Consider the following 27,173-nt stretch of genomic DNA (forward strand, 5'->3'; position numbering starts at 1 on the left):
GTTTCACTGGTCCCTGTGCTCGCTGACGTTTATTTACATATTGGGAGAGTAAATGGGTAGAACAGATGGCAACCAGACATTTGGTGGTTCTGTTCTCCTGTGCTCCTCAGGGGTCTTGCATTCAGTCTTTGCAAAAGCTCGTCCTAAAGTGAGAGAGGGGAAAAGCCCAGGGACCTGTTCACAATTACGAAAGGCTTGTTGGCAGTTTACTACAATGATAGATTAAAGCACTTAGTAAAATGTTAAATAATTATGAGATTTGTTTTACAAGTCAAGATAGTCGTTCCTTACGATATGTCTGGTCTGTCTCTTTATTCACCATCGTTGTGAATGCATTTAGATTTAAACAGGGATCCTTTCCCTCTACAAAATCAGGTAGAAGAAGAAAAGTTGGTCTGTTTTTAAACGCAGTTGACAAATCCTTGCCCTTCTTTGAAAGTATTGCGACTAAATTCATGCTCTTACAGAAAACCAAATATCTGGAAGTTTTACAGCTTAAAAAGACTGAATGTCTTTCAGAGTATGTAACATTCTTTGCAGTCATAAAGCTGGAGTCTGAAATCGTTGCTTGTACATATTGGTTTACTGATGTAGAGTTGCTCTTGAGTGGAGGGCAGCTGACATTGGATTGTTTGGTTTGCTTTTCAGATGAGATAATCCATAGCATTTCTCCTAGGCGAAACCTCCATATAAAATATGGATTTTGAAAAGCAATATTAGACGGAGAGAGGTAGGTCGCAATTTGGACCCGTCAGACCTCCAACCTGGATGTTATTCCTTCAAAATAAGGGGCCATAATCTTCTTAATAATAAATTATTCGTGCAGATATACTACACTAAAAATGATTGGTACTTTTCATGGCCGTACCTGACATCTCCATGTGCAGCATGCTAATGCTATAGCTGTGTCACAGTCTGTAGCATTCCCCGAAGTTACAGGTGAACACCTGAAAATCTCCAAACCCTTTTGGGGAAAGACTCTCTGCAGGCCCTTCAGTATATCAAACTTCAAAGTTATTCCTAGTTATGACTTTTGCATCTCCTAATATCGGATAAGGGGTTATCTTGCAATCCGATCCAAACTAAAAAGTGCACACTCATGTTTTCTCTTTGAATTGATGTGGTGTTCACAGTTAAAGTAGAAATATTGGCTGAAGTAATTCAACTCCTATCACAGTGATGTATCATGTGGTAGGAGCTTCACAAAAAACATCAGTGTCTCTGTGCCATAGAGCTTACAGAGTAAATGATGGACTGATTGAAAAAAATGAAAATAACAAACACCAGGGAGGGAAGGAGTGTGTCCCTGAAACATAATGTTGTGATTATGCCATATAGGAGCAAAATAATTAATTAAAATTAAGAAATAAAGTCCAAACTCACTGTTTTGCTGTTGGCAAAACTCTAGAAATGGGGTGTTAGAAACAATTTAAATGAGGGGAGGATAGCTGTCTGACTAGTTCGTTTTGGAAAAGTAGGAATTCTGCCACTCATAGGAAATTGAAAACGGATCCTAAACAAGAGAGCATCTGGTCTGACATGCGTATCTATAATTGGCAATAGCGGGGAATCGGTCGTTTTTCACCTCAGAAGTGGCTGTACTTCATTGGTGAGTGAAGTGGTTCCCTTGTATAGTTTGCAATGTACTTTGGGATCCTTTGAGATCAAAGTTAAATGTAATAGGAGTTTGCTTATTAAAATTTGCTGCAGGACGATGTTGGCTTTTAGAAGGCATGCTTATAAATTGAGCAAACTGAGGTGTGATGTCTGAGTAAATCAGGTGCCAGATTTGTTCAGCAATTGATTTTTCCAATAAGAGTGACTTCATTTAAATACATTTTTAAATTGTTTAGGCAAGATGGGAAGTCAACTACTATAATTACTCCAGAAAGGTCATTATTATTAATTAACATAATATAGCCATGGCAAGTGTTGCAGAACTTAATGGCAGCACTGAAGGCTGTGAACTCATCTGTGTCTCCATAATCCTGCTCCTTGGGTTGCAAGGAGAGGATAACAAATTGGATGGTTGCATGAGCTTTATGTCCCATTCTTGGATGTGTGCTGGCAATGGTAACAAATTCAGTAACCTTACTGCTAGATAGCGTCTTCATGCCAGTAAAAACATACACCCGGAACTCTGTCTGGTGGCTTAATGTGGATCTCAAATGAGAAAGCCACGAAACATTAGACTGTTTGTTGCTAAGGCATCCCAAGTTGACAAGTATGTGGTATTTTGTGTCTTTGAAATGTTTTGTTTTTTCTTCTGTGTTTTGGCAGACTGATGTCTTGGTACTGAGCTGTGATCTGATCACAGATGTTGCTTTACATGAGGTGGTGGATCTGTTTCGAGCTCATGATGCGACACTCTCCATGTTGATGAAAAAAGCTCATGAACCGACAGAAATGGTACCAGGACAGAAAGGGAAAAAAAAGCCAGGTAAGTAGACTAACTGTTCTTCCTACTCAGTGCACATGAGCAAACTAAAAATCCAGCAAAATGGGGTCCTGGCTCCTAAGCACTAAAGTCATACAAAAGAATAACAATAATACTACACCATTTGGGAATGGAAGGGCCAAGCCAACAAGTGACTTTAATGCGTGCCCCAAGATGGAGGGGCTTTAAAAGAAGACAGCTTAAACTATTTTGTTTGGCTACTGCTTTAGACTAAAGGATTTAAGGACAGGGAATAGGACTGAAATGAAAGCTTGGATCATCCCTCCCCTGAAGGCCGCTGAAAGAAACACCACTCTATAAAGCGAGGGTAGATAAGTGACCACAAAATGCCACCTTAGAAGGGCGTTATTACAGTTTCAGTCAAGCACTCAGAAGTTAAGAAATGGTGCTAAATAAACCTGCAGCTGCACATTGAGCAGTGAGGGTAGAACAAAATCTGAAAGAGCTCATTAAGTGAGCACGGTCCAACCTGGACACTGAGAGAGGCAAGGATCCTATGGGAAAAATAGTATGTGATTATGTAATTAAAGGCTGTCTCCTAAGACCTAGGCACAGGGGACATGTCTCTTCCCATCCCTGGCTCTATGTCTTAGATCCCTTGTCCTCCCCTAGTCAGTTCCAGGCAAAGGATTTTAAACAATAATTGTTTATGCCTTTATATGTATAAAGAAAGGCTGAAGGGATTGTGAGGGTGTGGTTCTTTCCTGCTTGTTTTTCTTACCTTTAAAGACCTTAGGAATGTCACTGATGATCTGTAGGGTTGGGGGATGACCTCATGATGGATGTCCTGTGATTTCTCTCACCTGAATCGAAAAGGGGCGGGAATGCTGAATTTAACAGACATTTTCCCCAAATGTCAATTAGGCATTGGAGTTAAATAGGTTTCTTTAAAGACAAAGATTTAGAAATTTGACTGACAATTCCTCCCCTGAATTGCTCAGCCTCACTCTTGTGATGTCATCATTTCTCCACTTCTCAAAGTCCCCAAGGTAGGCAGAGCCTGGATTTCTAGGGCTGTCTCTACACTGCCACTTTGAGCGCTAAAACTTTTGTCGTTCGGGAGTGTGAAAAAACACCCCCCTGAGCGACAAGAGTTTTAGCGCTGAAAAGCGCCAATATAGACAGCACTGTATCTCTGGGAGCTGCGCTCCCGGCGATAAAGCTACCACCACTCGTTCGGGGTGGGATTTTTATCACCAGAAGAGCTCTCCCCGGGCTATAAAGTGTGTCTATGCTGCCCATGTCAGAGTGTTGCCGCGGCCACGCTGCAACGTGGGTAGTGTAGACATACACTAAGAAGAACTATTTTTTATTGGGACAAAAATCTTTCAAGCCATCTTTATCCGACATAAAAATACAGGCCAGGGTTCAAGTCCATTTTTTTCCCCATTGTGGGTCATCTTTAAGTTACCATTCCTGCACATTCTCCCTTTTCCCCTTCCTTTCCCTCAGGGACTAATTAAACTAGTTATCTGCCTGCAACCAGCCTGTTAACATCCGTGCATTTCAGAACTGTCCTTTTTCACTACAGGGTTTGGTGATCAATTTTGCCTGGTCTGCGGCACAAAAATAATCTCTCTTGCCTGTGCATGGAAAAGCACATTTTTATCTAGGTTTCTCCTAGGGATAAAACATAGTTCACTAACATTTATTATACCTTTTTTTTTCTATCAACACAGGGAAGAGAAAAACATGTTTGGCCACGATCATGTTGCACAATTCTGTTTTAATCATGGTTCTATTTTTTATTGTAGACAAGCTCTTTGCTGTACAGACATAAAGATACAGTAGACTAGACGATGGCTTAGGACCTGACTTTAATTTAAGAATCATGTTGCCCTTATTGAAAAACCTGTCGCTATTCTGTATGTAGGTGCAGACAAGGATTTCAAAGGGTTAGGTGCAATAGGCATTTGTTTATCTCTGCTTGGAATTTGGACCATGACTTGTAGCTTGATTTACTGCTTAGAATGAATAGAGCCAGTGCTCTCAAGAATTTTGTGAGTTGGTTAGCTTGACCCTAATTGTGCTTAATTTTTCACACTGTTATGTGTTTAGGGCCTATTTTTGTGCTCCTTAGCGATATAATTAATTTGAGAGGGGAAGCTTCTAAAGGGAGCTAGCTTGATCACTTGGATCAAAGGCTGCCAGTGGGAAAGCTTTCAACAGCTACATAGTTTTTTGCCTTATTTTGGTGGTAGCTGTAACTATGGCAGCTATTAAGATGCAAATAGAAAGAAAGCGAAGGAGGAAAAATGGAGTTAAAATGCAATTTGGCTGGAAAAAAAGAATTCTGTAAGGAAATTATTTCTCCCAAGGCATTCATTTCTCATACAAGGTTGATGTGAGTTTTAGGATTTGGGGAGGGTAAGCATATGCCAGCATTTGACCAAAACTACCGTCTCTGGGAAGAAAAAGAAAAGCTTGAGTCGGAATTGTGCCATTGCAGATATTCCTGTGCTTTCAGCTGCAGGGCATTCAGCTCCAGCTTGTGGATACCAACCAAAGTTGTGTTGCATTCCATATTCATTGCAAAGTGAAATCACCTTCCAACTGGCTTTCCCCCAGCTCTCCTGAGCTTTTTACTCTAGAGATGGTTTGACCCATATCCATAGAGATTTGTGAGAATGAAGTTTTGCTGTCACTGTATGTGACAGTGCTTGGGACAGACTGTTCAAAAAGAAAGTACTCTAGACCATTAGGCCAAAGTCACTCGTAGTGTATTGCCATTGATTTCAGTTGCGTTACTCTAGAGAGAAATTAACACAATAGACATATGAAAATTAGGTATCCCTTTGGGTGGATGCCCTTTTTAAACCAATACGTGTCCTGGGGCATCCAAGTATTAGGAGTCTGGAGCTGTGTGTGTGTGTAGATGTTTGTTACTAACAAAACGTGTACGAAAACAGGATACTAGTTGCGAAGTCTTGGCTGAAATCCGTAATCCTCTCCTCACCAGCTAATTGCAATATGAGAAAAGGAGAGTGATTTTATGGTGAAGGAGGAGCTGGCTTGGATGAGCTATTAATTATCCTGGATAATTTTTAGTGCAAATTGAAGTAGTAGTAAAGAAAGAGGGAAGAGAAGTACGCATTAGCTCAATCAAGATGGAGCATTGCATGCTGGGACCCGCTGTCTCCACAGTTGGCATCTTCATATTAAAGATATGGGCGGTTTCAGGGGCCATGTTTTAGATCTTGATGAGCCGCATTTTGGCTAGCCTGATTGAAAGGATGAAATAAATGTATGTTGTAGAGCATTAATGCAGGTTCTTAGGCTTGATGGGTTAATCTCTGCTTATGTTTACGTATTTTGAAATCCGGGACAATTTGACCAATCCTTCTTGTTGTCCTGGATTCCATTAAGATAAGATTGTAAAATGGCTGTGTTTGATTTTCTACTTCAGTGGAGCAGCGTGACTTCATTGGAGTGGATGACACAGGAAAGCGGTTGCTCTTCATGGCTAATGAAGCTGACTTGGATGAAGAACTTGTCATTAAGAGATCCCTCCTTCAGAAGTAAGCCCTCTGGGTCTTAATGGAAATTTAGCTTGGAGTGGGGAAAAAAATTGGGATGGGATTGATGGAGAAAGATGAACTGGGGTAACTTGAGGAGGGGGAAAGGAATTTTTCCTGATGCATGATAGGTGGCTCCCACAAATGGCAATGAAAGCACAAGTTATTTTTCAGTGAGAAGTATTTTGCACCTACGACTGTCCGGTGTCCTTGTTTGGCAAGAACAGAAGGATTATCATGAAAAAGAGCAAGGAAAGAGAAAAGGATGAGTGAAAGAGCCATGTGTTCTTTAAGAAAAGCCAGGGTGGCTAAATTCAGATGTTCAAATTCAATAGTTTATATTTGTGATGGATGTGTTGATGGAAATGAAAAATTTGTCTCATTGATATGCAAAGCGGCCACAGAATTGTTACAACTGGTTCCCGATTGAAGTGCTTGTTAGAATTGTGTTCTGTGACTGTGATTATTAGCAAACCAACACTAGTTGTTCTCTGTGGGACTAGTAAAGAATATTGCAGCTATTGTTATTGGAGGCTTTTCTAGGTGTTTTTGTCATTGCATTTACAGGTGACTATGGTATGACAGCTTAGCAGTTGCTGCAACATATGTGATTTTAGTTGACCTATGATTGTTTTTTCAGATTTATCTCACCAGTGGATTTTCATTCCTGTTATCTCACTTAATTTAGCTTCTAGCGTGAGAATTACTCGGTGTTCATCCTGCAGACCTCAGGGATACCCATTCAACCCCATTGCCTTCAGTAGATTTTCACAAATACAACTGATTGGCACTTAATAAATAGTAGTATTGATGATGTACAAACTGGGATGGCCTCTGCAGTTCTCTCCGTCTTGCCTGTGTTCGTTGTGTAGGCAGAGAAAAACAGTGAAATGTTACTTTTGTCACTCGGGTCAGCACATGTGATTCTGCGAGTGTGCAGGGAGAAGATCTGCTAAGAGAAGACCATTTATACATGATATTTTGGAGAAAACCCTATTTTAAGCTTCACAACACTCCCTTTAGGGTAGTTGAGAGTAAATGTGGAGTTTGCTTCTTGGAATGCACAAGTGGCCAAGACCTTGGTTTCACGCCTCACCCTGTAGGTGGCACTTGCAGCTGTGTGACATTCTGGAGCACCACACTGAAGCTTGGGTTCAGTACTGATTCAGAGGAGGCAGCACCGCTTATTGAATCACCAGCACCACTGTGTTGTGTTGTGGCCACTCTGATAGTGTAGACCAGTGTTTTGTGTACCCTTGTGCAGCGATTCTCAAACTGGGGACCTTAGAGATTGCACAGGGGGGTCCTCAAAATGCCAACTATCACACCAACAATAGATACACTCTGCAGTGAGAAGCAGGCACACCCATCTCACTGACATCTCTAATTACGCTGCTCTTTTTCTTAAAGCATTACTAACAGTACATGTTTATATGAAGTACGCATCCCTTTGTCCATCAGTTTCAGGTCTGTGATTAACATTGCATTTGAAAAGGGGTCTGTCGACAAAAAAAAGTTTGAGAATCTCTGCCTTAGTGCTTCTATCTTTGGGAAATTTTAAGTCAAACAGTGTAGTGTAGGAAAAGCCTTTTCCTTAAAATTTTCCAGTGGTGCAATTCCATGGGGGTAGCCATCGAAGGAGCTCTCTCAGAGAAAAAGTGCTGTCAGCCAATGACAGGTTAATCACTGTATTGTCTAGACCTGCTCGGAAACTAACTTGCTCAAGACCTGAATTTTTCAGGTGAGAAACAAGCAAAACATTTAAATAAAATAACCTTTGAAGCCTCTTTTTTAAACATCATCATAAATCAGGACCTGGGGATTACAGTGGACAAGAAGCTGGAGGTGAGTCAACAGTGTGCCCTTGTTGCCAAGAAGGCCAACGGCATATTGGGCTGCGTTAGTAGGATCATTGCCAGCAGATATTCGGCACTGGTGAGGCCACATCTGGAGTATGGTTTCCAGTTTTGGGCCCCCCACTACAGAAAGGATGTGGACAAATTGGAGAGAGTCCAGCCAAGGGCAACGAAAATGATTAGGGGACTGGGGACTTATGAGGAGAGGCTGAGGGAACTGGGTTTATTTAGTCTGCAGAAGAGAAGAGTGAGGGGGGATTTAATAGCAGCCTTCAACTACCGAAGGGGGGTTCCAAAAAAGATGGAGCTAAGCTGTTCTCAGTACTGGCAGATGACAGAACAAGGAGCAATGGTCTCAAGTTGCAGTGGGAGAGGTCTAGGTTGGATATTAGGAAAAACTATTTCACTAGGAGGGTGATGAAGCACTGGAATGGGTTACCTAGGGAGGAGGTGGAATCTCCATCCTTAGAAGTTTTTAAGGCCCGGCTTGACAAAGCCCTGGCTCAGTTGATTTAGTTGGGGTTGGCCCTGCTTTGAGCAGGGAGTTGGACTAGATGATCCCCTGAGATCTCTTCCAACCCTAATCTTCTATGATTCTATGAAAAGGGTGTGTGCCCAATCTTACTTCCCGTTGTAGGTCACCATCCTTGCTAGTCTTTGCTGTGTTGATCACTTCTTGTTCTTTGGACTTTCCTCGTTTAGTGGAATTATAGCCTGTTGATCTCATGTAGAGAGAGAAGAATTTCCAGGGCACATTTGATTCCCCTAGAAAGAAATCTATTCACTTTCTATCTTTCTATCAATACTTTGTAAAGTTATGGTGGCCTTGTTGCATGATTGTTATACTCCAAAAAAAAATTCAAGGAGAACGTTCTCAATACGTAGTTTGCTCTTCATTTCTGGTTTGTGTTTGGTGGGTGGGTGGCGGGGTGGGGAAGGGGTGAATTTTGTTTTACACTGTCGCACCAAGAGAAGTTATCAGAACCTCATTGACTTCCTTGTTTACCCATGGCAAAAATCTAGATCTAATGCAAGAGCTGGTCAAAGGAACTTTGCTTCCACCTGACACAGGTGGGAAGCTCCTTTGACAAAAGATCCAAAGCTGTAGAACACTTATTTAAAACAAAACCAAATATCCCAGAAAATCCTTTGTTCTGACCTTCCCTGCCTTTTTCTTACCACTGGATTTCAAGCTCTTTGCTGCTGTAAAAGAGCAGTGGGAAAGGGCTAAATGCAGACTTCCTTGAGTACCTGTTGTGGATTAAATATTCATTTGCTCCTTACCCAGAGTGGGTCAGCAGTAACTAAATTACTGCAGAATGAACCTTTTTTGAGGAGAAGCAAAAGTTTACCGAGTGACCTGGTTTTCTCCCTAATATTCTGCTCTTCGGTTTGGTGTATGATTTCTTTGAAGTAGTGTTCACTTTCTGCTAGCTGTGGGCAGCGATTGAGGTTAACAAAGGGAAGTTGTGCCACCTTATACATCAGACATGTGATTCTGGACGTTGCTTCTTTAATTGTGAAAACATCAAGCCACGTTTTGACAAAGTATCTTGTTCTTCTGTTGCTGATATACCTGATCTCTCTCTTGATCAAGTCTTCATATCTACTCCTGAGGGCATTCTGTGCCAAAAAAATAAACTTTCTGCACCAAAATATTTTAAAATTCTGCAAATTTTATTTGTCAAATAAATATGGATGCTCCAGCATGGGATTGGGGAGCACAGGCCTCTGACTGCACAGAGGTGGGAGATCACTGTGCAGCCCCTCCTCTCCTCCCTCCCCCACCCCCCCGTGACACAGACTCAGTGGTGAGGCTTCACCCAACCCTGACACAGTGCAAGAACCTCGCCTGCCCCAGAAACACCTCAGGGCCTGTCTCTCCATGCCAGGTGCACCAGGTGTGGGCAGGCAGGCTCAGCAAGGCAGGATCCAAGTGTGATGGGGCTTAGTGTGTGGGGGATCCAGGTATGGGTTGAGAGGGTTCTGTGTGGGGCAATCTGGGTGTGGGAGGCTCAGTGGGGGATCTGGGTCAGGGGTATCTGGATGCACAGGGGGCTTTTTGGAGGGCTCTGGGTGCAACGGTAATTGGACTCTGCAGGGGGGGTCCAGGTGAAAGTGGTTGGGGCTCAGTGGGGGGGGATAGAACTCAGCAGGGGGGTCTGGGTGTGGAGAGCTCAGTGGAGGGAGTCCAGATTGAATCTCTGTAGAATCATAGAATATCAGGGTTGGAAGGGACCTCAGGAGATCATCTAGTCCAACCCCCTGTTCAGAGCAGGACCAATCCCCAATTTCTTCCCCAAATCCCTAAATGGCCCCTCAAGGATTGAACTCTCAACCCTGGGTTTAGCAAGCCATTGCTCAAACCACTGAGCTATCCCTCCCCCCCAATGTTGGGGGAGTGGAGCTTAGTAAGGTGGGGATCCAGGTGCAGCTGTTTGGGGCTCAGTGGGGTGGGGATCCAGGTGAGGGTGGCTCGTTGGGGTGGTGCAGGGGGGAGTGGGGCTCGTTGCGGGGGTTCTGGGTGTGGGGGAGGCTCAGTGGGATGGTCTGTGTATGAGGGGATTTGGATGCATGGGGGTTGGGCCGATGGGGAAGCAACTCCCTGTACGGTGATCTCTCCCCCTTCAACTGAGGAGCAATGTGTTCAGGAAGTATGTGTGTGTGGGGCGGGATGGACTCTGCAGAGCTTCCTACAGCTGGGGATGGGTCTGACATGGCCCCAGATGCCATGCAGGGGAAGAGGAAGTCCCGTCCTCCTCAGCGCAGCCGGGACTAGCAGCTGAGCCTGGCGCAGGGTAGGGGTCACCAGCCGGATTTCCCCTGTCCAACCTCCTGCCTCACAGTGATTTACCTCTCTGCAGTATATTTCAGGTGCCCAGGGCAGCCGGCAGAGAGGGTCCCTAATCCATGAACTATTGGAACTCATTTACAAAACTTTTCTTAAACATTACATGAATATATTCTCATACCATAGAATTAGAATTTATAATCCCTATTCCATGATGCGATATGTTTGAGCTATAATGTATCTTAATTAAAACTATCTTTAGATTGGATTTTGATCAAATGCTTTTTGAGGAAAAAACCTGTTTAAATTAAAAAAAACCCTGATTTTTTAAAATCATTGATTTTTATCCACCCTGCTTCCCCCATCAGAAAGCCATTTTTCCGCAGGGAAATGAGGAAATCTGCAGGGGACATACATTCTGCACATGCACAGTGGCGCAGGATTCCCGCAGGAGTACATATCGTCACAAACACAACAGGGTCAGATATCCATGTTCAGCCCCATTTGTAGATATGTAACAAAACATCAGGAGGGGGCAGGTAAGCAAATTTGTTGAGAGCACCTAGAGAGAGCAATGCTGTTAGGGAAGGAATTTTCAAGATTTCCTGCTTGGGTAATAACAGGTTTCAGAGTAGCAGCCGTGTTAGTCTGTATTCACAAAAAGAAAAGGAGTACTTGTGGCACCTTAGAGACTAACAAATTTATTAGAGCATAAGCTTTCGTGAGCTACAGCTCACTTCATCGGATGCATCCTTTTCTTTTTGCTTGGGTAATAGGGCTTATAGAAAAGTTATGAATAAACTGTGTGGGCCCTTCCTTAGGTGAATTGTGGTAAATGGCTGAAAAATGAGGCATAAGAACGAAGGAAATGCCGTGGGGAAACTTCTGAGCCAAGCTGGGGTCCTTTAGAGAGAGAGAGAGAAATGAAGGCAGCATGCTCATCCCTGAAGCCTGAATTCACCAGTTACATCTCTCTGACTTAGGGCTTGGCAGGCCAACAGACTGAGAAAATAATGAGAATTCCATGGGCTTTTATTCCCCCTTTGAAAGAGGGGGCTGAAGCATTTGTTGATTACAGGGACAGGGAATTGTTTTCTCCACCTTAGATATTTATGGTCAAACAAAATAAAATAGTTAGACACCTGTTGGAACAGGTCTAAATTTGGAGCATTTCCTTTTAAGATACCGTGGGATGTTTCAGGGTGAGTCGTCCCTAATAAACCATCCGTCTTCGTGGGTGTTCCATCTGTGTAAACGCAGGTGCTGTGCTTCTCCTAGAGGATATGCTAATAAATCACCAGGACAATCTCAGCTACTCATTACCTCATGTGCTTCAGACAGAAAAGAATACCTCATATATAAATGTATGTAGTAATTATGGGAATAACTCTGAAGTAACACCACAGACTTGTTTTTAAGATTTTTTTTTTTTTTAAATACAAAAAAGCAGGGGGGAGGGGGTAGCGTCAGAGAATTTTTTTCTTCCCTTTCCCCTCATGCTGTGAGGATACAAATTAATGATGTAGCCTCACTTTAAGGATCTGCTAATAGGAAAAAGTCAACATCATGCCAGGTGCCTAATGGGAGTTCAGAAAGAGCATTGGTACATATTATTTCTGTTGTATATCCATAAGATCCCACCTTCATTCTGCTCATAATTGGTTTGAAATAAGGGGGTCTTATAGACTCACTGTTAGTCACTGAATATTTCTGGTCTGTGTAGCCGTGCACCAGTCAGGAAGTTATCTTTCTGAAATACTCCATAATTCTTAGTAGTTTTATTCTCAAATGTAACGCTATGAGAACGGGGTGTGTGTGTGTGTGTGTGTGTGTGTGTGTGTGTGTGACATACACAAATGCAGTGACTCCCGTTGGGTAAAATATTTTACATTAGTTTGTCACTGTTTGTTCACATATGTTGGTAAAATTGGAAGGCTTCCGCATTAAAACTTACCTTAAAAAAGTCTGTCTTCTCTTAGCAAGCAGTGAGAGATTGGACACCATTGTGGAAAGATGTTTATTGTTAGGTTTCAGAGTAGCAGCAGTGTTAGTCTGTATTCGCAAAAAGAAAAGGAGTACTTGTGGCACCTTGGAGGCTAACAAATTTATTAGAGCATAAGCTTTCGTGAGCTACAGCTCGCTTCATCGGTTGCGTTCAGTGGGGAGATTTATATGCCTAGAGAACATGAAAAAATGGGTGTTACCATATACACTGTAACGAGAGTGATCACTTAAGGTTGCGGTTCTGCTCTGAAAAGTCACTTTTTAATAACTACATGAGAGTCTATATTTGTCTTTTCAGGGACTCTAGATTTGTGCAGTTTATAGGTAAGATGATTTTCTAATTGACATCTGAAAGTCAAGCTGGGTTCTTTCTGCTCATGCATCACTGAAAATGAAAATTTTCCAATTTGAATTTAGTTATTAATGATCCTGTTGCTGATGCATGAGCACAAAAGAATCCTGCTCCCTTTCTCAGGACAGTATTGGCTCTATAGTGCTAACAGCAGTTAAAGTTTAGTAACATTTTTGCCAGGAAAGTAAGTAGAACTGACTGTGAATTAAACCAGGGGACCAGGTCTATTGAATAAAAGGCTGCGATTTTTACATACTAACTTTTCAGAGTAAAACCACACTTTAAAAATCATGGTATGGCTTTAATCATATTGCTTTACAAATTAATATCTTGCTGAATAGTTCAGCAACAGAATATTGGCAGGTTAGCCGCTGTATCAGCCACCGGTAGGGAATAGACATTCTCAAGGTACTCTTTGTAGCTCTTGCTTGCCTGTTTATAAGTTTCTCAGTTCATTAAGTATAACAGCCATCAACTAAAAGACTGCATTTTTTCAACAAGTCTGCATTTTTATTATGCTTTTAAACTTTGCTTAACTTTAGTTTGCTCTTTGCTGAAAATACATTGGGGATGGATATAGTCTCCAACTTCACACACTGACGTATTTTGGAATTACTTTTTTATGGTACTTAAATAGATACTGGAGCGAAATAAAAATAGATGTCGTTTTTCTCTTTGGTGCTGTGTTCTTTTATTTTGTGCTTGTACAACAAACATATATTCCGAAAGCCATCTACTGAGTGTTGAGCTCTGTGTTTTGAAGAATACATTTACATTACTGATTGGTATGGATCTTGGTATGTTTCGCTATTCAGGCAGCGGGGAGAGGAAAAGATTGAGAGGAATATGGAATATACCCTCTATTTATTTCTGGAAGAAGGAGCGTGCCCGCTTCCGGGTACTTGAATTGCGAACAGATAAAAATAGAGTTCCGAGACTCAAGAATCGAATCTGGAAATATTTGCAAGACCGTTTATTGAATGTAGCTAGGAAAAAGTTTGGAGATGAATTTCATTTTATTATCTGATTATTACTAGCATTACAAAAAGTGCAAGGCTAAAAAAGGAGAGAAGAGATTCGGTATTTGGTTTCTAATTGTTACTGAGTTTGTGCTGAATTGACTGTCATTAGTCCATGTAATGCTTGTTGTGGCTTCATTTTAGACCAGTGCTTGTCCTGAGAGTCTGTTTTACTGTTCAGAGTTTCCAGAAGAGGAAGAAATTAGTGTTGCTTGGACATCTTAGGAGGCATGTGCCTGGTGATACAATATTTTGTGTGAACGTATCCCCTTAGATGATACATACACTAATCCCCATCACTACCCTACCAGATGCCTGGATCTTGAAACTTGATCAATATTTTGTTTTAAAGAGAGCTGTTGATATCTTAAAATATTCAGTACCATGTCTGGGATCTTTATTAATGGAACGAGTTAGTGTATTTCACGGGGTCAGTGCGAAGCATGCCTATCTTTGTTGGCTATTTTTATGGTATGCTAACTCTAATCAAACCAGCTGTTCCTATGAATACTTTGGGAAAAGACACAGCGCTATTAAACGTTTTCTCTTTGGGGTTATATTTTGATGCACAGAATATATTTGGTGTTGTGTAGCAGAGCAGCCTGCTGAAATCTTGGGGATCTCAGTTTGTGGACTACGTTCCTGCAATAACCAGTAGGTAATAGAGGCACAAATGCATTATTGTGCTGTTGGGATGGACATCAAAGGTCAGAGGAGTTATCTATGCCTGTTTGAATGCTGTCAGATTCTCCTCTGCCACATGTTAGACATGTGTTACTCATCAGTGAATTATGGAACTCCATGACACAGAGCAGGCAGGAATGCAGGGAAGAAAAAAAATCACCTAGTTTTAAAGCAAAGCAAGGGTGAAATGAGGCATATAAAATTCTATAAAAGTTAAAAGGTTCAATTCTGCTTGGAGCTGAGGTCCTGACTCCCACCCCTGGCCAGAGCTCATGCTTGTAGTTGTCTTACCATTTTGTACCTTTTTTTTTTTTTTTTAAAGTTCCTTAATGTCATGCCTAATGGAAGGGTTTTCAGCTGGCAGGAGGGAAATACCTGTAGAATTCTTGCAAAGCACCATTCATCTATCTCACACTAAGAAACCTTGACCTTAAAGAACTCTTTCTTAAGCATAGTCCTTCAGATCTCAAATACACTGTAACACAGGGGTACAGAACAGTGGTCTCATGTTAAATTTAGCAACCATTTGATTGAACAAACTGTGACATCATCCTTCAAATGCCAATTTGTTACACCGACTGTGTTGTCTACTGGGACTCTGGATTGTGAATGACTTATTCTTGTTTTTAAACACAGATCATAAAAATCGATAATGGAAAGGATCAGAATACACAATTAGCTTATGTAAAGTTAGATATATGTGCCTGAAACCCTTACAAAGTGAGCATTCTGTTTTACTTACAGTAATGATATATCTTTTTAAATGATTCCACTCAGACTAAAATTCTCCATTCCCTGTTGAATAGCCAGCATGTGACTCTCCCAAAACAGAATTGTGCCGGCAGTTTCTGGCATTACACAGGAAATGAAGATCATAATAGATTTTCTTTTCTCTTGCTAAGACGTGCTTCCCATGAGTTCTTCCAGTGAATGGAGTAAATAACACAGATATTTTTCTAAAGACAGTATGTCCTCTGCATTTCTGTCTCATCCAGAAAATTCCCCACACGTTCCCTGGCTTTAGATACTTCCCCTCTTTTTAATTCATTTTGATGCTGCTAAGAAGCTTAGATGGAGGTTCCTTTTTAGGTCGAAAATTCCCTTCTTAAATGGTCCAGGAGATCTCTTTTAGATTATATAAGGCTCTTCTTCCCCAGTGGCTCAATCTGAAGTACTTTATTGTACTGTGCCCTTCCCTACCTCTGTTTCAAGAGATTTTCACAAACTGGATCTCCCAAATGGCAATGCAGAGTACGGTGCCATCCACTGTTTGGTATTTTAAACATAATTTACATATATTTAAACCCTGGGCAATAATATCTATTAGTATTTTGCTGACTGGTCATCTTGAAATCCTTTCATATGGAAAAAATCCAAGTCCTTAAATTGAGAACAGTGGGAGCTGGTGGGTGCTTGGCACTTCTGAAAATCTGGCCACTTTATTTAGTTGCCTAAATAAGCATTTAGGAGCCTAACTTTAGGCTCTCACATTTAAAACTTTGGCTGATGGATCTTAACTAACTCCAAAGGTTGGATACAAACCATAAAAAAGCAAGGGAGATTCAAAGTTACAATTGAATTTATCCTCTTGTTTCCTGTATATAATTCTTTGAGCAGCTGGTGAACTTTACAAAGGCGTGAAGGACTGTTTTTCAGACTTCCCTTTGAATTTCCTTGCCTTATTAGCCCCAAATCATTGCATTAGATAGAATTTTGGAGACCTTAAGTATTTGCCTTATGTGTTCCTAACTTCTCTCCCCTTCATAACAGTAGTGACTACAGGGCTCTGGGAGGAAGGGAGAAGGCGTCGGGGGGGAAGAGGTGGTGTTTTCATCTATCTTCCTGGTTGAGGATAAGGGCCCAAGTGGGGACATGTGCATTCTGGAGATTAATGCATGGCAGTGCAGATGGTGTTAATGGGAGGGTTTTGGCTCCCTTGACTCTGGGAAGGAGGACTGCTGGTAAAAGATGGGGTGTACTGACCGAGAAAGGGAAGACCATCTTTTGATAACTCACCAACCTAGTGAGGAGGGCTTTAAACTAGGTTCAAAGGGGTCAGGCAACAAAAGGTATAAAAAAAGGTGATCTTAACAGAGGGCTAGATGTTATGGGAGGCTTGGAAAATTACAATAGTGCTGTAGGAGTGAAAAGAGGGAAAACCATGGGACAATCTGCTGAGTATCTTAGATGTCTCTACACAAATGCAATGAGTCTGGGGAATAAACAGGAAGAACTGGAAACATTAATACACAAGTTAAATTATGACTTCATTGACCTCAATTATGACTTGGTGGGATAAATAAATGGGGGCAGCAATAAATTAAACATATTCATTCATGATCTAAAAAAAGGTTGAACAGTAAAGTGGCAAAGGGGGGGAATATGATAGAGGTCTATAAAATCATGAACGGTGTGGAAAAAGTGAATAGGGAAGTGTTATTTACCTTTTCACACAATGCAAAAAATGGGTCACCTGATGAAATTAGTAGACAGCAGGTTTATACAAACAAGAGGAAGTATTTTTTCACACAGCACACAACTAACCTGTGGAACTTATTGTCATGGGATGGTGTGATGGCCAAAAGTATAACAGGGTTCAAAGAAGAACTGGAAGGATTGATTCATCAGTGGCCAACATGATCAGGGACAAAAAGAAAAGGAGGACTTGTGGCACCTTGGAGACTAACAGATTTATCCGATGAAGTGAGCTGTCACTCACGAAAACTTGTGCTCAAATAAATTTGTTAGTCTCTAAGGTGCCACAAGTCCTCCTTTTCTTTTTGCGGATACAGACTAACACGGATGCTATTCTGAAAAAATGATCAGGGACGTAACCCCATGCTCTGAGTGACCCTAAACCTCGGACTTCCTAAAGCTGGGAGTGGAAGATAGGAGTGGATCACTCCATGATTACCCTGCTTTGTGCACGCTCCCTGAAGCTCTGGTATGAGTCACTGTTGGAGATAAGATACTGGGCAAGATGGGCCATGGCCTGACCCAGTATCACAGCTCCTAAATTCTTATGTAAGAACTTAGAAGACCTGGGAATTTATAAACCAGGCAGCCTAACTTCGATACCTAGAGAGATACTGGAACAATCAGTTTGTAAACATCTAAAGGATAATAGGGTGGTAAGTAATAGCCAACATGGATTTGTCAAGAACAGATCATGCCAAACCAACCTCATTTCCTCCTTTGACAAGGTTACTGGCCTAATGGATAGGAGGGAAGCACTAGATGTGATAATCTTGATTTAAGAAAGGCTTTTGAAACAGTCCCACATGATTTTCTCATAAGCAAACTAAGGAAATGTGGTCTAGGTGCATAACTAGTTGAAAGACCATACTTGGAGAAGTTATCAAGGTTCACTGTCAAACTGGGAGGATGTATATAGTGGGGCCCTGCAGGGGTCAGTCCTGGGTCTGGTACTAGTCAATCTTTTCAGTAATGACTTGATAATGGAGTGGAGAGAGTGCTTACAAAATCTGCAGATGACACCAAGCTGCAAGCCCTTTGGAGGACAGGATTAGAATTCAAAGTGACTTTGATAAATTGGAAAATTGATCGGAAATCAACCAGATAAAATTAAATGAAGACGAGTGCAAAATACAACACCTAGCAAGGAAAACTCAAATGCACAAATACAGCAGTACTGTTGGAAAGGATCTGAGGATTATAGTGGATCTCAAATTGAGTACGAGTCAACAATATGATGCAGTTCTGAAAAAGACTAATATCTTTCAGCGATATATTAACGGGTGTCACGTGTAAGACATGGGAGGTAGTTGCCCCACTCTGCTCAGCACTGATGAGGCCTCAGCAGGAGTATTGTATTTAGTTTTGGGCATCACACTTTAAGAAAGATGTGTACGAATTGGAAAGAGTGCAGAGGAGAGCAACAAAAATGAAGAAAAATTTGGAAAACCTGACCTCTGAGGAAAGGTTAAAACAACCTGGTATGCTTAGTCTTGCCAAAGAAGACTGAGGGAGGACCTGATAAATCTTCAAATATGCTAAGGGCTGTTTATAAAGAGGATGGTGATCAGTGGTTCTCCCTGTCTGTTGAAGGTAGGACAAGAGGTAATGGGCTTAATCTGCAGCAAGGAACATTTAGGTTAGCTATTAGGAAAAACTTTCTAGCTATAAGGATAATTAAGCTCTGGAACAGGCTTCCAAGGGAAGTTGTGAAATCCCCATCATTGGAGGTTTTTAAGACCAGGTTAGACAAATGCCTGCCAGGGATGATTTAGGTTTATTTAGTCCTGCCTGAGCCCAGAGGCCTGGACAAGATAACCTCTTAATGCTCCTTTCAGCCCTACATTTTTATGGTTTGATTTCTATTATATGAATTAGTCCTTCCTAATGTATTAATGCAGCATTCGTAGAACTGGATTTTTTCTTTTGTCAAATGAACTATAGCATTGCTGAAAATATTTCTGAACTTCCCACTTTTGTGATTTTGAGTCTCAGCCAGGTAGAACAGTAATAACAGAACCAAGGCCAGCAGTGCTATAAATTTCAACTAGACTATAGAAAAAAACGCTGATTTCTGTTTGTACTGTTATTAAAGATATTTATGCAGGGCAGGTCTTTCAGCAAGTGTGATTATTTTCAGAGGGGCCCTATTTCCATTCGTGCAATAGAATGTGTTAGGGATGTGTGCTGAGAACGGCACCTGAGGGGCAGGCACCAGACAGAATGGATAAAACCCCCTGAGAATGAGAGTTCTCCAAGCTTCTGCTCTTTCTGTCCATCTTTGCTTCTAAAAGCACTTGAAAAATATTTTTTACATATTTTACATACTTTTATATAAAGTAAAACTATTTTCCCATGTTATTTCTCCCCCCACCCCACCCCCCACTGTTCCTCAGACGTTCTTGTTAACTGCTAGAAATGGCCCCCCTTGATTATCACCACAAAAGGTTTTCCTCCTTCCCCCCCCCCTTCCTGCTGGTAATAGCTCATCTTAAGTGATCACTCCCCTTACAGTAAGAAAGGAGTACTTGTGGCACCTTAGAGATTAACAAATTTATTTGAGCATAAGCTTTCATGAGCTACAGCTCACTTCATCGGATGCATTTGGATCCAAATGCATCCGATGAAGTGAGCTGTAGCTCATAAAAGCTTATGCTCAAATAAATTTGTTAATCTCTAAGGTGCCACAAGTACTCCTTTTCTTTTTGTGAATACAGACTAACACGGCTGCTACTCTGAAACCTCCCCTTACAGTGTGTATGATAAAACCCATTGTTTCATGTTCTCTGTGTGTGTATATAAATCTCCCACTGTATTTTCCACCGAATGCATCCGATGAAGTGAGCTGTAGCTCACGAAAGCTTATGCTCTAATAAATTTGTTAGTCTCTAAGGTGCCACAAGTCCTCCTTTTCTTTTTTGCGAATACAGACTAACACGGCTGCTACTCTGAAACTTGAAAAATATTGTTCCTCAGGTAGGTCTCCTTCCTAGGTCCCTGTTTTAGCATTTGAATGAGTGCCACTTTCCCAGACCAAACAGCTATTATAGATTTAAGCTTTTCAAGTAGGAAAGCATGTGAGCGCATATTTAGCAGCACCCAGATGCTATTGAAAGAATAATAGACTCTTCCCACAATCAACTCCATTCTTCATATCCACACTGCCAGACCTCTGGAGCCACCGTTGTGTCAAATAATTTTATTTCCCTGCTTATGTTCTGTTTCTTCCTCCTTTCCCCTTCCCAACCATAAAATCCTTCTCAAGTGATTGATTTATGGAATTAAATTCCTTGTAGATCATTGCACACTTAACAGCAAAGAACAGTTACATCTGTTTATTGAGGGCACAGCTCCATGAACCCAATTACTACTTTCTGGCATGTTTTTGATATCTTTCCACTTAAAAATAGTATATATCTAAAGTCTAACGACTATATCTTTTGCATTTGTTTTTTTCAGATATAAATGCATAAGCCCTGATGATGTAGGTGTAGAATGTACTTTTAAAAATTGTATTACTGTATGGTGGCAGAGGCCTGAAAAGCTTGGACTCTGACAAGTCTCACTATAGCATTAGTCTTTATCTAGCTGAAAGAGGGGAAGGCAAGGCACGAGAAAAGTAAACTGTTATGCCGGCTGTGAGCCTTAGCATACAGAGATCCTGAAGCCTCATGGTGCTTGGGAATATAACTGATCTCTTCATCTTTTTTTTTTTTAAACTCCGATATTGCAGGAAGGTTGTCTGGTCTTAACTCAAAACATCAACTTCACAGTGCTCTATTCGTTTTTTTGTGGAGAAATACAGAAGTTAAATTGTTGGCTTAGTATAGACAGTCACTTGGATGAAAACATCTATCTTTTCTGTTTCCTCTGGGATTCCCTTCTGTGTATGTGCTCTGGTGCCTGAACAGGTAATAATACTTGCCTACCCCATCAGTGTGTCAAGACTTAATTCATATTATTTATTTAAGCTCCTTACATGCAAAATTCTATATAATGGCAGTCCCGAGACTGTAGGGCGTGCCTCCCTAGAGAGGTGCAGGGAGAACATGGTGGGGCCCGAGGGGGGAGGTAGGGATGGAGTGCCACCCAGCTCTGACCCCCAGATGTAGCTCCGTTCCGCCCCGTTTCATTCCCTCTCTGTCTCCAGGCCAGCTCCGCCTCTAGCCCTAGCTCCTTTCCTATCTCCAGTTCTGCCCCCAGCTCTGCTGTTGAGGAAGCTTTGGCTGTGCGGTAATGGGGTGGAGGGCATGTGGACAGATTCCATTACTGGTAAGGGGGCGGGAAGCGACAGGAAAAGTTTGGGCACAACTGCTATATGAGTAAAAAGTAGTAGTATTACAGACTTGCTACTTTTTAGAATCCAAATAACTATTCAAACATAACCAACAAGAAGCAGCTGCTATAACATTTCATACTTGTATACATGATGAATTAAGGATCATATTTAAACCTGGATTTTCAATCTTGACTTTTTGGATTTTCTGTGTTTGTCAGTCCTCTAATATTTAAATATATTATTATATGGTTTATTACATACTGTAATGTTCCATATTACTGTTAATGTAATTACTACAGTGCATGTAATTTCCTCTCAGATTACTTTATTTTCCAAATGTTCACAATAAAACATCAAGGATGTGGAGTGAATTACTGGCAAAACAATTGGCTTTGCCCAATACTTGTTAACCCTAGTGTTTATTTTCCAGTCATTTACTTCTAGACAGGTTGACCCAATGGTAATTTTTTAAGGGGACCTATGCTCCTTGGGGTGGGGGCTGGCTTTTCGTTGTACAGCTGTACAGCCTTGGGTTGGGCCTCCAGATGCTACTATGGTACAAATATTAAATAGCAAAAATCTTTCGTTTCTCTCACTTTGGCTAGTTTACTTTTGTATGAAATTAATTATCCAGAGATTGATTTCATCAGCAACAGTCTCTGTCAACGCTTCTCCTCCTGCACATTTCTTCTAACCAGTGTTTTTAAAAACCTGCCAACAGTTCCCCTATACCTAGTCTTATTTTTTATTCTCTTTTGCCCTGTTTTTTGGGCTTCTTGCATGTCTTATTAATGAATATTTTATGTTTGAAGTGACAGACTAGAAACAAAACAAGAGGCGATATGATTGCTTTGCTAAGTAATGACCTCATGAAAGGTCAATTTCATAAGTGAAGATATAACAAATTCATCATAGATTTAAGAATGCTATAAATGGAAGAAACACCAAAACAGGGGTGGGGCTGGGAGTAGAATTGAAAATAACATGAGGGAAGGAGGTCCATGTTGGTGGCTTCTTTTATCCTTAGATTCTAAGGCCAGAAAAGGACCATTATTATTCAGTCTGACCTTCTGCATAACATAGGCCATAGGACTTCATCCAGTAACTCCTGGTGCAAGGTTAATACCTCGTGGTTGAACTAGTGTATGTTTTTTAGGAAGGCATTCACTCTTGATTTAAAGACTGTGAGTGATGGAGAGTCCACCACATACCTTGATAAGATGTTTGAGTAATTACCCTTGCTTTAAAATGTACTTGTTTTTTTCTAGTTACGTTTTTTACTGCTTGACTGAAGAGCCCTGTAGTATAAGATCTCATCCTGTGTACTACTTATAAACTGATTAAGTCACTGTTTAAGCTTCTTTTGGTGTGTCTACACTATGCTGCATTGCGGAGAATGGGGGTGTGAATTGCAGAGTGCATCAAAGTGTTGCAAGCTAACTGCCTTGTGTGATGCTGTTGACATGAACTAAAAGGTACCTGGTTCACATTAAGGTAGCCCTGATTGAAAGAGGACTATGTTAATGTGAGCTGGGTACCTGTTAGTCCACGCCAGCAATGCACTCTGCAGTTGTCAGCCCCATAGTACGTGCTGCAGCGCAGTGCAGACTGCGAAGCGACACAGATTGAGCTCCTTAAGTTTCTCATTGTAACTGGTGGAGGCATCACAGAAAAGGAGAGTTTTAATAAGGACAATGAGATTCTATTATCTGTAAAGCTAACACGGTTATGTGGTTCCATAGATAGCTGTTCTAGCTTCTTAGATGAATGCGCTTCTGGTTTCTGCGTCAGTCAGAAACAGGTGGTTTTATAAATCACAAAAGTGGGCTATTGCTGCGTTTCTACCATTTAAATTTTTCTATCTTCTCTTATAAGGCATCATTCATACTTGATTGTCCCATGAGGAGATAGCACTGTAGAGCTTGTTACCTCCCTTTACTGGAGAGGGGTTTTCTTGTTCTGTCTTGTGTAAATGTGAATATTTGTGATTATGGAGCAGGAAGATGTGGAATGCTGTGCTAGGTAAGCAGAATCTCCTAGCTACATCTGGGTATAGCTGGAAGTGTGCTCCATATGGAAAGGGTGGCAACTATCTCTCTCTTGAACTTTATTCCATGCTCAGAACCTTCCCTAAATACTGCAGGTTTATGGGCACACAGCTGTTCTTAGTAAGACAACTCTTCAAAACTTTTTATGATGCAAGAAGTCCTTTCATGACAAGCGAGAGCCTTAGGAAAGAGGTGTTCTGTTCCAGGTCTTGTAAGTGCTTGTTCCTTCTCAGTGTCTTAGCTTTCTTGGTGCAGATGTGGAGAACAGCAAGGATTTTTGGCCACTCGGGGAGAAGGATCTGATCAAAATAATAAATTCTTGCCAGATGATTGTCAAAATAAACCACAGAATCCTAGAAATTAGAGATTTGGAAGGACGTTTTAGATCAGCTAAAGCATCTCCCTGCCAACCTAGACTTGTTCTCTCCTTAAAACTGCAGCAGGATGGAGCAGTTATTCCTCAGAAAGCTGAGCTACATGTCACTCCTCACTTCAATTCTTCCAAAACTTTTATCAGGACAGCGTTGAGTGAATCACATCTAGCCATCTTCTCACCTTTACAGTGGTGAAGGTCCAAGGTCAATTTACAAATTATTTATCCATTTCCTGATTTCCTCCCCCTCACTCAATTATGATGTTTTCATTATTATCAGTAGCACCTAGGAGCCCCACTTGTGGACCAGGACCCCATTGTTCTAGGCAGTGTACAAACTGAACAAAGAGCCAGTCCTGGCCCAAAGAGCTGCCAATCTAAATTCAAGACAAGAGACAACAGATGGATACACCCAGATGGTGGAGTACAAGGAAACAATGGGACAGTACTGGTCAGGGTGGCAGGCAGTGCTCTCAGCACATCTGATCTCCTAAACAAGGGTGGAGTGTGTCCATTGAGAAGTTGTCCATATGATTTTGTTCACCGTTTTTGAAGACTCCAATCTTCATACTTGTTGCCAGCTTCATCACTAACAGCCTTCCTCACAAGGCACTAAGAAAAACAGTCCTAAACTTTAATCCAGAGGAGTGCTAAGTCTGTCTATTTTGCTCTGGGTATTCTACAGCAGCCTCTCATGATACTATCTGGGAGTTGACAGCGATCAGCACTTCGCAGGTTATCAGGTAATAGAGAGGCAGTCGGTGACTTGCCAGATTGAGCCCTTAATCTGCAGAAGCAATAATACATCTGTTGGAATGAGTGAGAATAGCAGGAAGATACTAGATTGTAGTGATTCTTCAGAAAGCCCTATTCATATGGGTGTTTTAAGTCCAGGCACCTTCACAGATTTCCTTTGTCAGTCAAAAGAAGAACAAAATTTATACCTCTTTCTGATCCTCTCTTGGTCTCTCTGAATCATCTTTGTCCTTAACCTTTCCTGTGGTACAGAAATGTTTTCTCTTGCTCTCTTTGCTCCTCTCCCAAACCATTCTATTCCCACTGCTCTGCTCAGAATTCTTGATATTGTAGATATCCCCTCCTGGGAGGACATTGAAGCCCGCTTTCTGCAACTTCTTGCCAGGAATTATTCAAACATTAAAGAAAAAAATATACATCATTCATTTGCTTTAGACTGCAGCAAAGGGCTTGCCGTGTGTGAGGGTCAAGGATGGCACCAGCACATCCAGCTGAAAGATAGCAGGCCAAGTCTTTAAAAACCAAATCAGACTTCTCTAAATTGGGTTAACTTGTCAGAATTGTTTGATCCCTGCCTGCTACAATAGTGTAAATATTTGGGTACCCCAAGGATCTGTACTAGGACAGTGCTGTTGAACATATTCATAAATGATCTATAAAAAGGGGTAAACAGTGAGATGGCAAAGTTTGAAGATACTAAATTAATGGAGATGATTGAGTCCAAAGTTCTTTGTACAAAGAGCTTGCAAAGGGATCTCAAAACTGGGTAACAAAATGGCAAATGAAATTCAGTGTTGATAAATGCAAAGTAATGCACATTGGAAAACATAATCCCAACTATACATACAAAAATGATGGGATCTAAATTAGCTGTTACCACTCAAAGGGTATGGCTATACTACAAAATTAGGTCAAATTTATAGAAGTTGTTTTTTAGAAATCGTTTTTATATAGTCGACTGTGTGTGTCCCCACACAAAATGCTCTAAGTGCATTAACTCGGCGGAGTGCTTCCACAGTACCGAGGCTAGCGTCGACTTCCGGAGCTTTGAACTGTGGGTAGCTATCCCACAGTTCCCTCAGTCTCCGCCGCTCATTGGAATTCTGGGTTGAGATCCCAATGCCTAATAGGGCAAAAACATTGTCGGCAGGTGGTTCTGGGTACATGTCGGCAGGCCCTCCCTGCTTCTTTCCCTCCCTCCGTGAAAGCAACGGCAGACAATCGTTTCGAATCTTTTTTCCTGAGTTAACTGTGCAGATGCCATAACATGACAAGCATGGAGCCCGCACAGCTCACTCACCATACATCTCCTGGGTGCTGGCAGACGTGGTACTGCATTGCTACACGGCAGCAGCTCATTGCCTTGTGGCAGCAGACGGTGCAATAGGCCTGATAACCATCGTCGTCATGTCTGAGGTGCTCCTGACCGCCTCAATAAGGTCGGTCAGGAGCACCTGGGCAGACACGGACGCAGGGACTAAAATAGGAGTGACTCGACCAGTCCTGCCGGCAGTCCTATTGCACCATCTTCTGCCGAGCAGCCAGGAGATGAGGATGGCTAGCAGTCCTACTGCACCATCTGCTGCCAGCCAAAGATTTAAAAGATGGATGGAGTGGATTAAAAACAAGAAATATACCAGATTTATTTTGTATTCATTTGCTCCCCCTCCCTCCGTCCCTCCATGAAATCAATGGCCAATAACCGTTTTGGTGAGGTCTGTCAGGGGCACCTTGAAAAGTTTAATAGAGATTCAGTCCTGCCTGAAATACTAGGGGGAGGGATAGCTCAGTGGGTTGAGCATTGGCCTGCGAAACCCAGGGTTTTGAGTTCAATCCTTGAGGGGGCCATTCTGTGTGACAGTTGTTTTTTGTTTCTCCTTGATGTAAAGCCACCCCCTTTGTTCATTTTAATTCCCTGTAAGCCAACCCTGTAAGCCATGTCGTTAGTCGCCCTTCCCTCCGGCAGAGCAATGGCAGACGATCATTCTGCGCCTTTTTTCTGTGCAGATGCCATACACAGCAAGCATGGAGCCCACTCAGATCACTTTGGCAATTAGGAGCACATTAAACACCATGCGCATTATCCAGCAGTATATGCAGCACCAGAACCTGGCAAAGCGAAACCGGGCGAGTAGGCATGGTGACGAGAGTGATGAGGACATGGACACAGACTTCTCTCAAAGCATGGGTCCTGGCAATGTGGGCATCATGGTGCTAATGGGGCAGGTTCATGCAGTGGAACACCGATTCTGGGCCCATGAAACAAGCACAGACTGGTGGGACCGCATAGTGTTGCAGTTCTGGGACGATTCCCAGTGGCTGCGAAACTTTCGCATGCGTAAGGGCACTTTCATGGAACTTTGTGACTTGCTTTCCCCTGCCCTGAGGCGCAAGAATACCAAGATGAGAGCAGCCCTCACAGTTGAGAAGCGAGTGGCAATAGCCCCGTGGAAGCTTGCAATGCCAGACAGCTACCGGTCAGTTGGGAATCAATTTGGAGTGGGCAAATCTACTGTGGGGGCTGCTGTGATGCAAGTAGCCAATGCAATCAAAGATCTGTTGA

At 41.8% G+C, this 27,173-nt stretch overlaps 1 protein-coding gene across 1 annotated transcript in view; it reads left to right on the forward strand.

The window, feature by feature from the left end:
- The window catches only part of EIF2B3 (eukaryotic translation initiation factor 2B subunit gamma), a 137,594-nt gene that overhangs the window by 28,633 nt on the left and 81,788 nt on the right, over positions 1–27,173 (forward strand). The window contains exons 5-6 of the mRNA XM_038414094.2: positions 2,281–2,440; positions 5,865–5,976. Of these exons, the coding sequence (XP_038270022.1) occupies positions 2,281–2,440; positions 5,865–5,976 (272 nt within the window). The remainder of the gene's footprint in view (positions 1–2,280; positions 2,441–5,864; positions 5,977–27,173) is intronic.

Source organism: Dermochelys coriacea, chromosome 8 (assembly GCF_009764565.3).
Source record: "Dermochelys coriacea isolate rDerCor1 chromosome 8, rDerCor1.pri.v4, whole genome shotgun sequence".
Classification (NCBI taxonomy): domain Eukaryota; kingdom Metazoa; phylum Chordata; order Testudines; family Dermochelyidae; genus Dermochelys; species Dermochelys coriacea.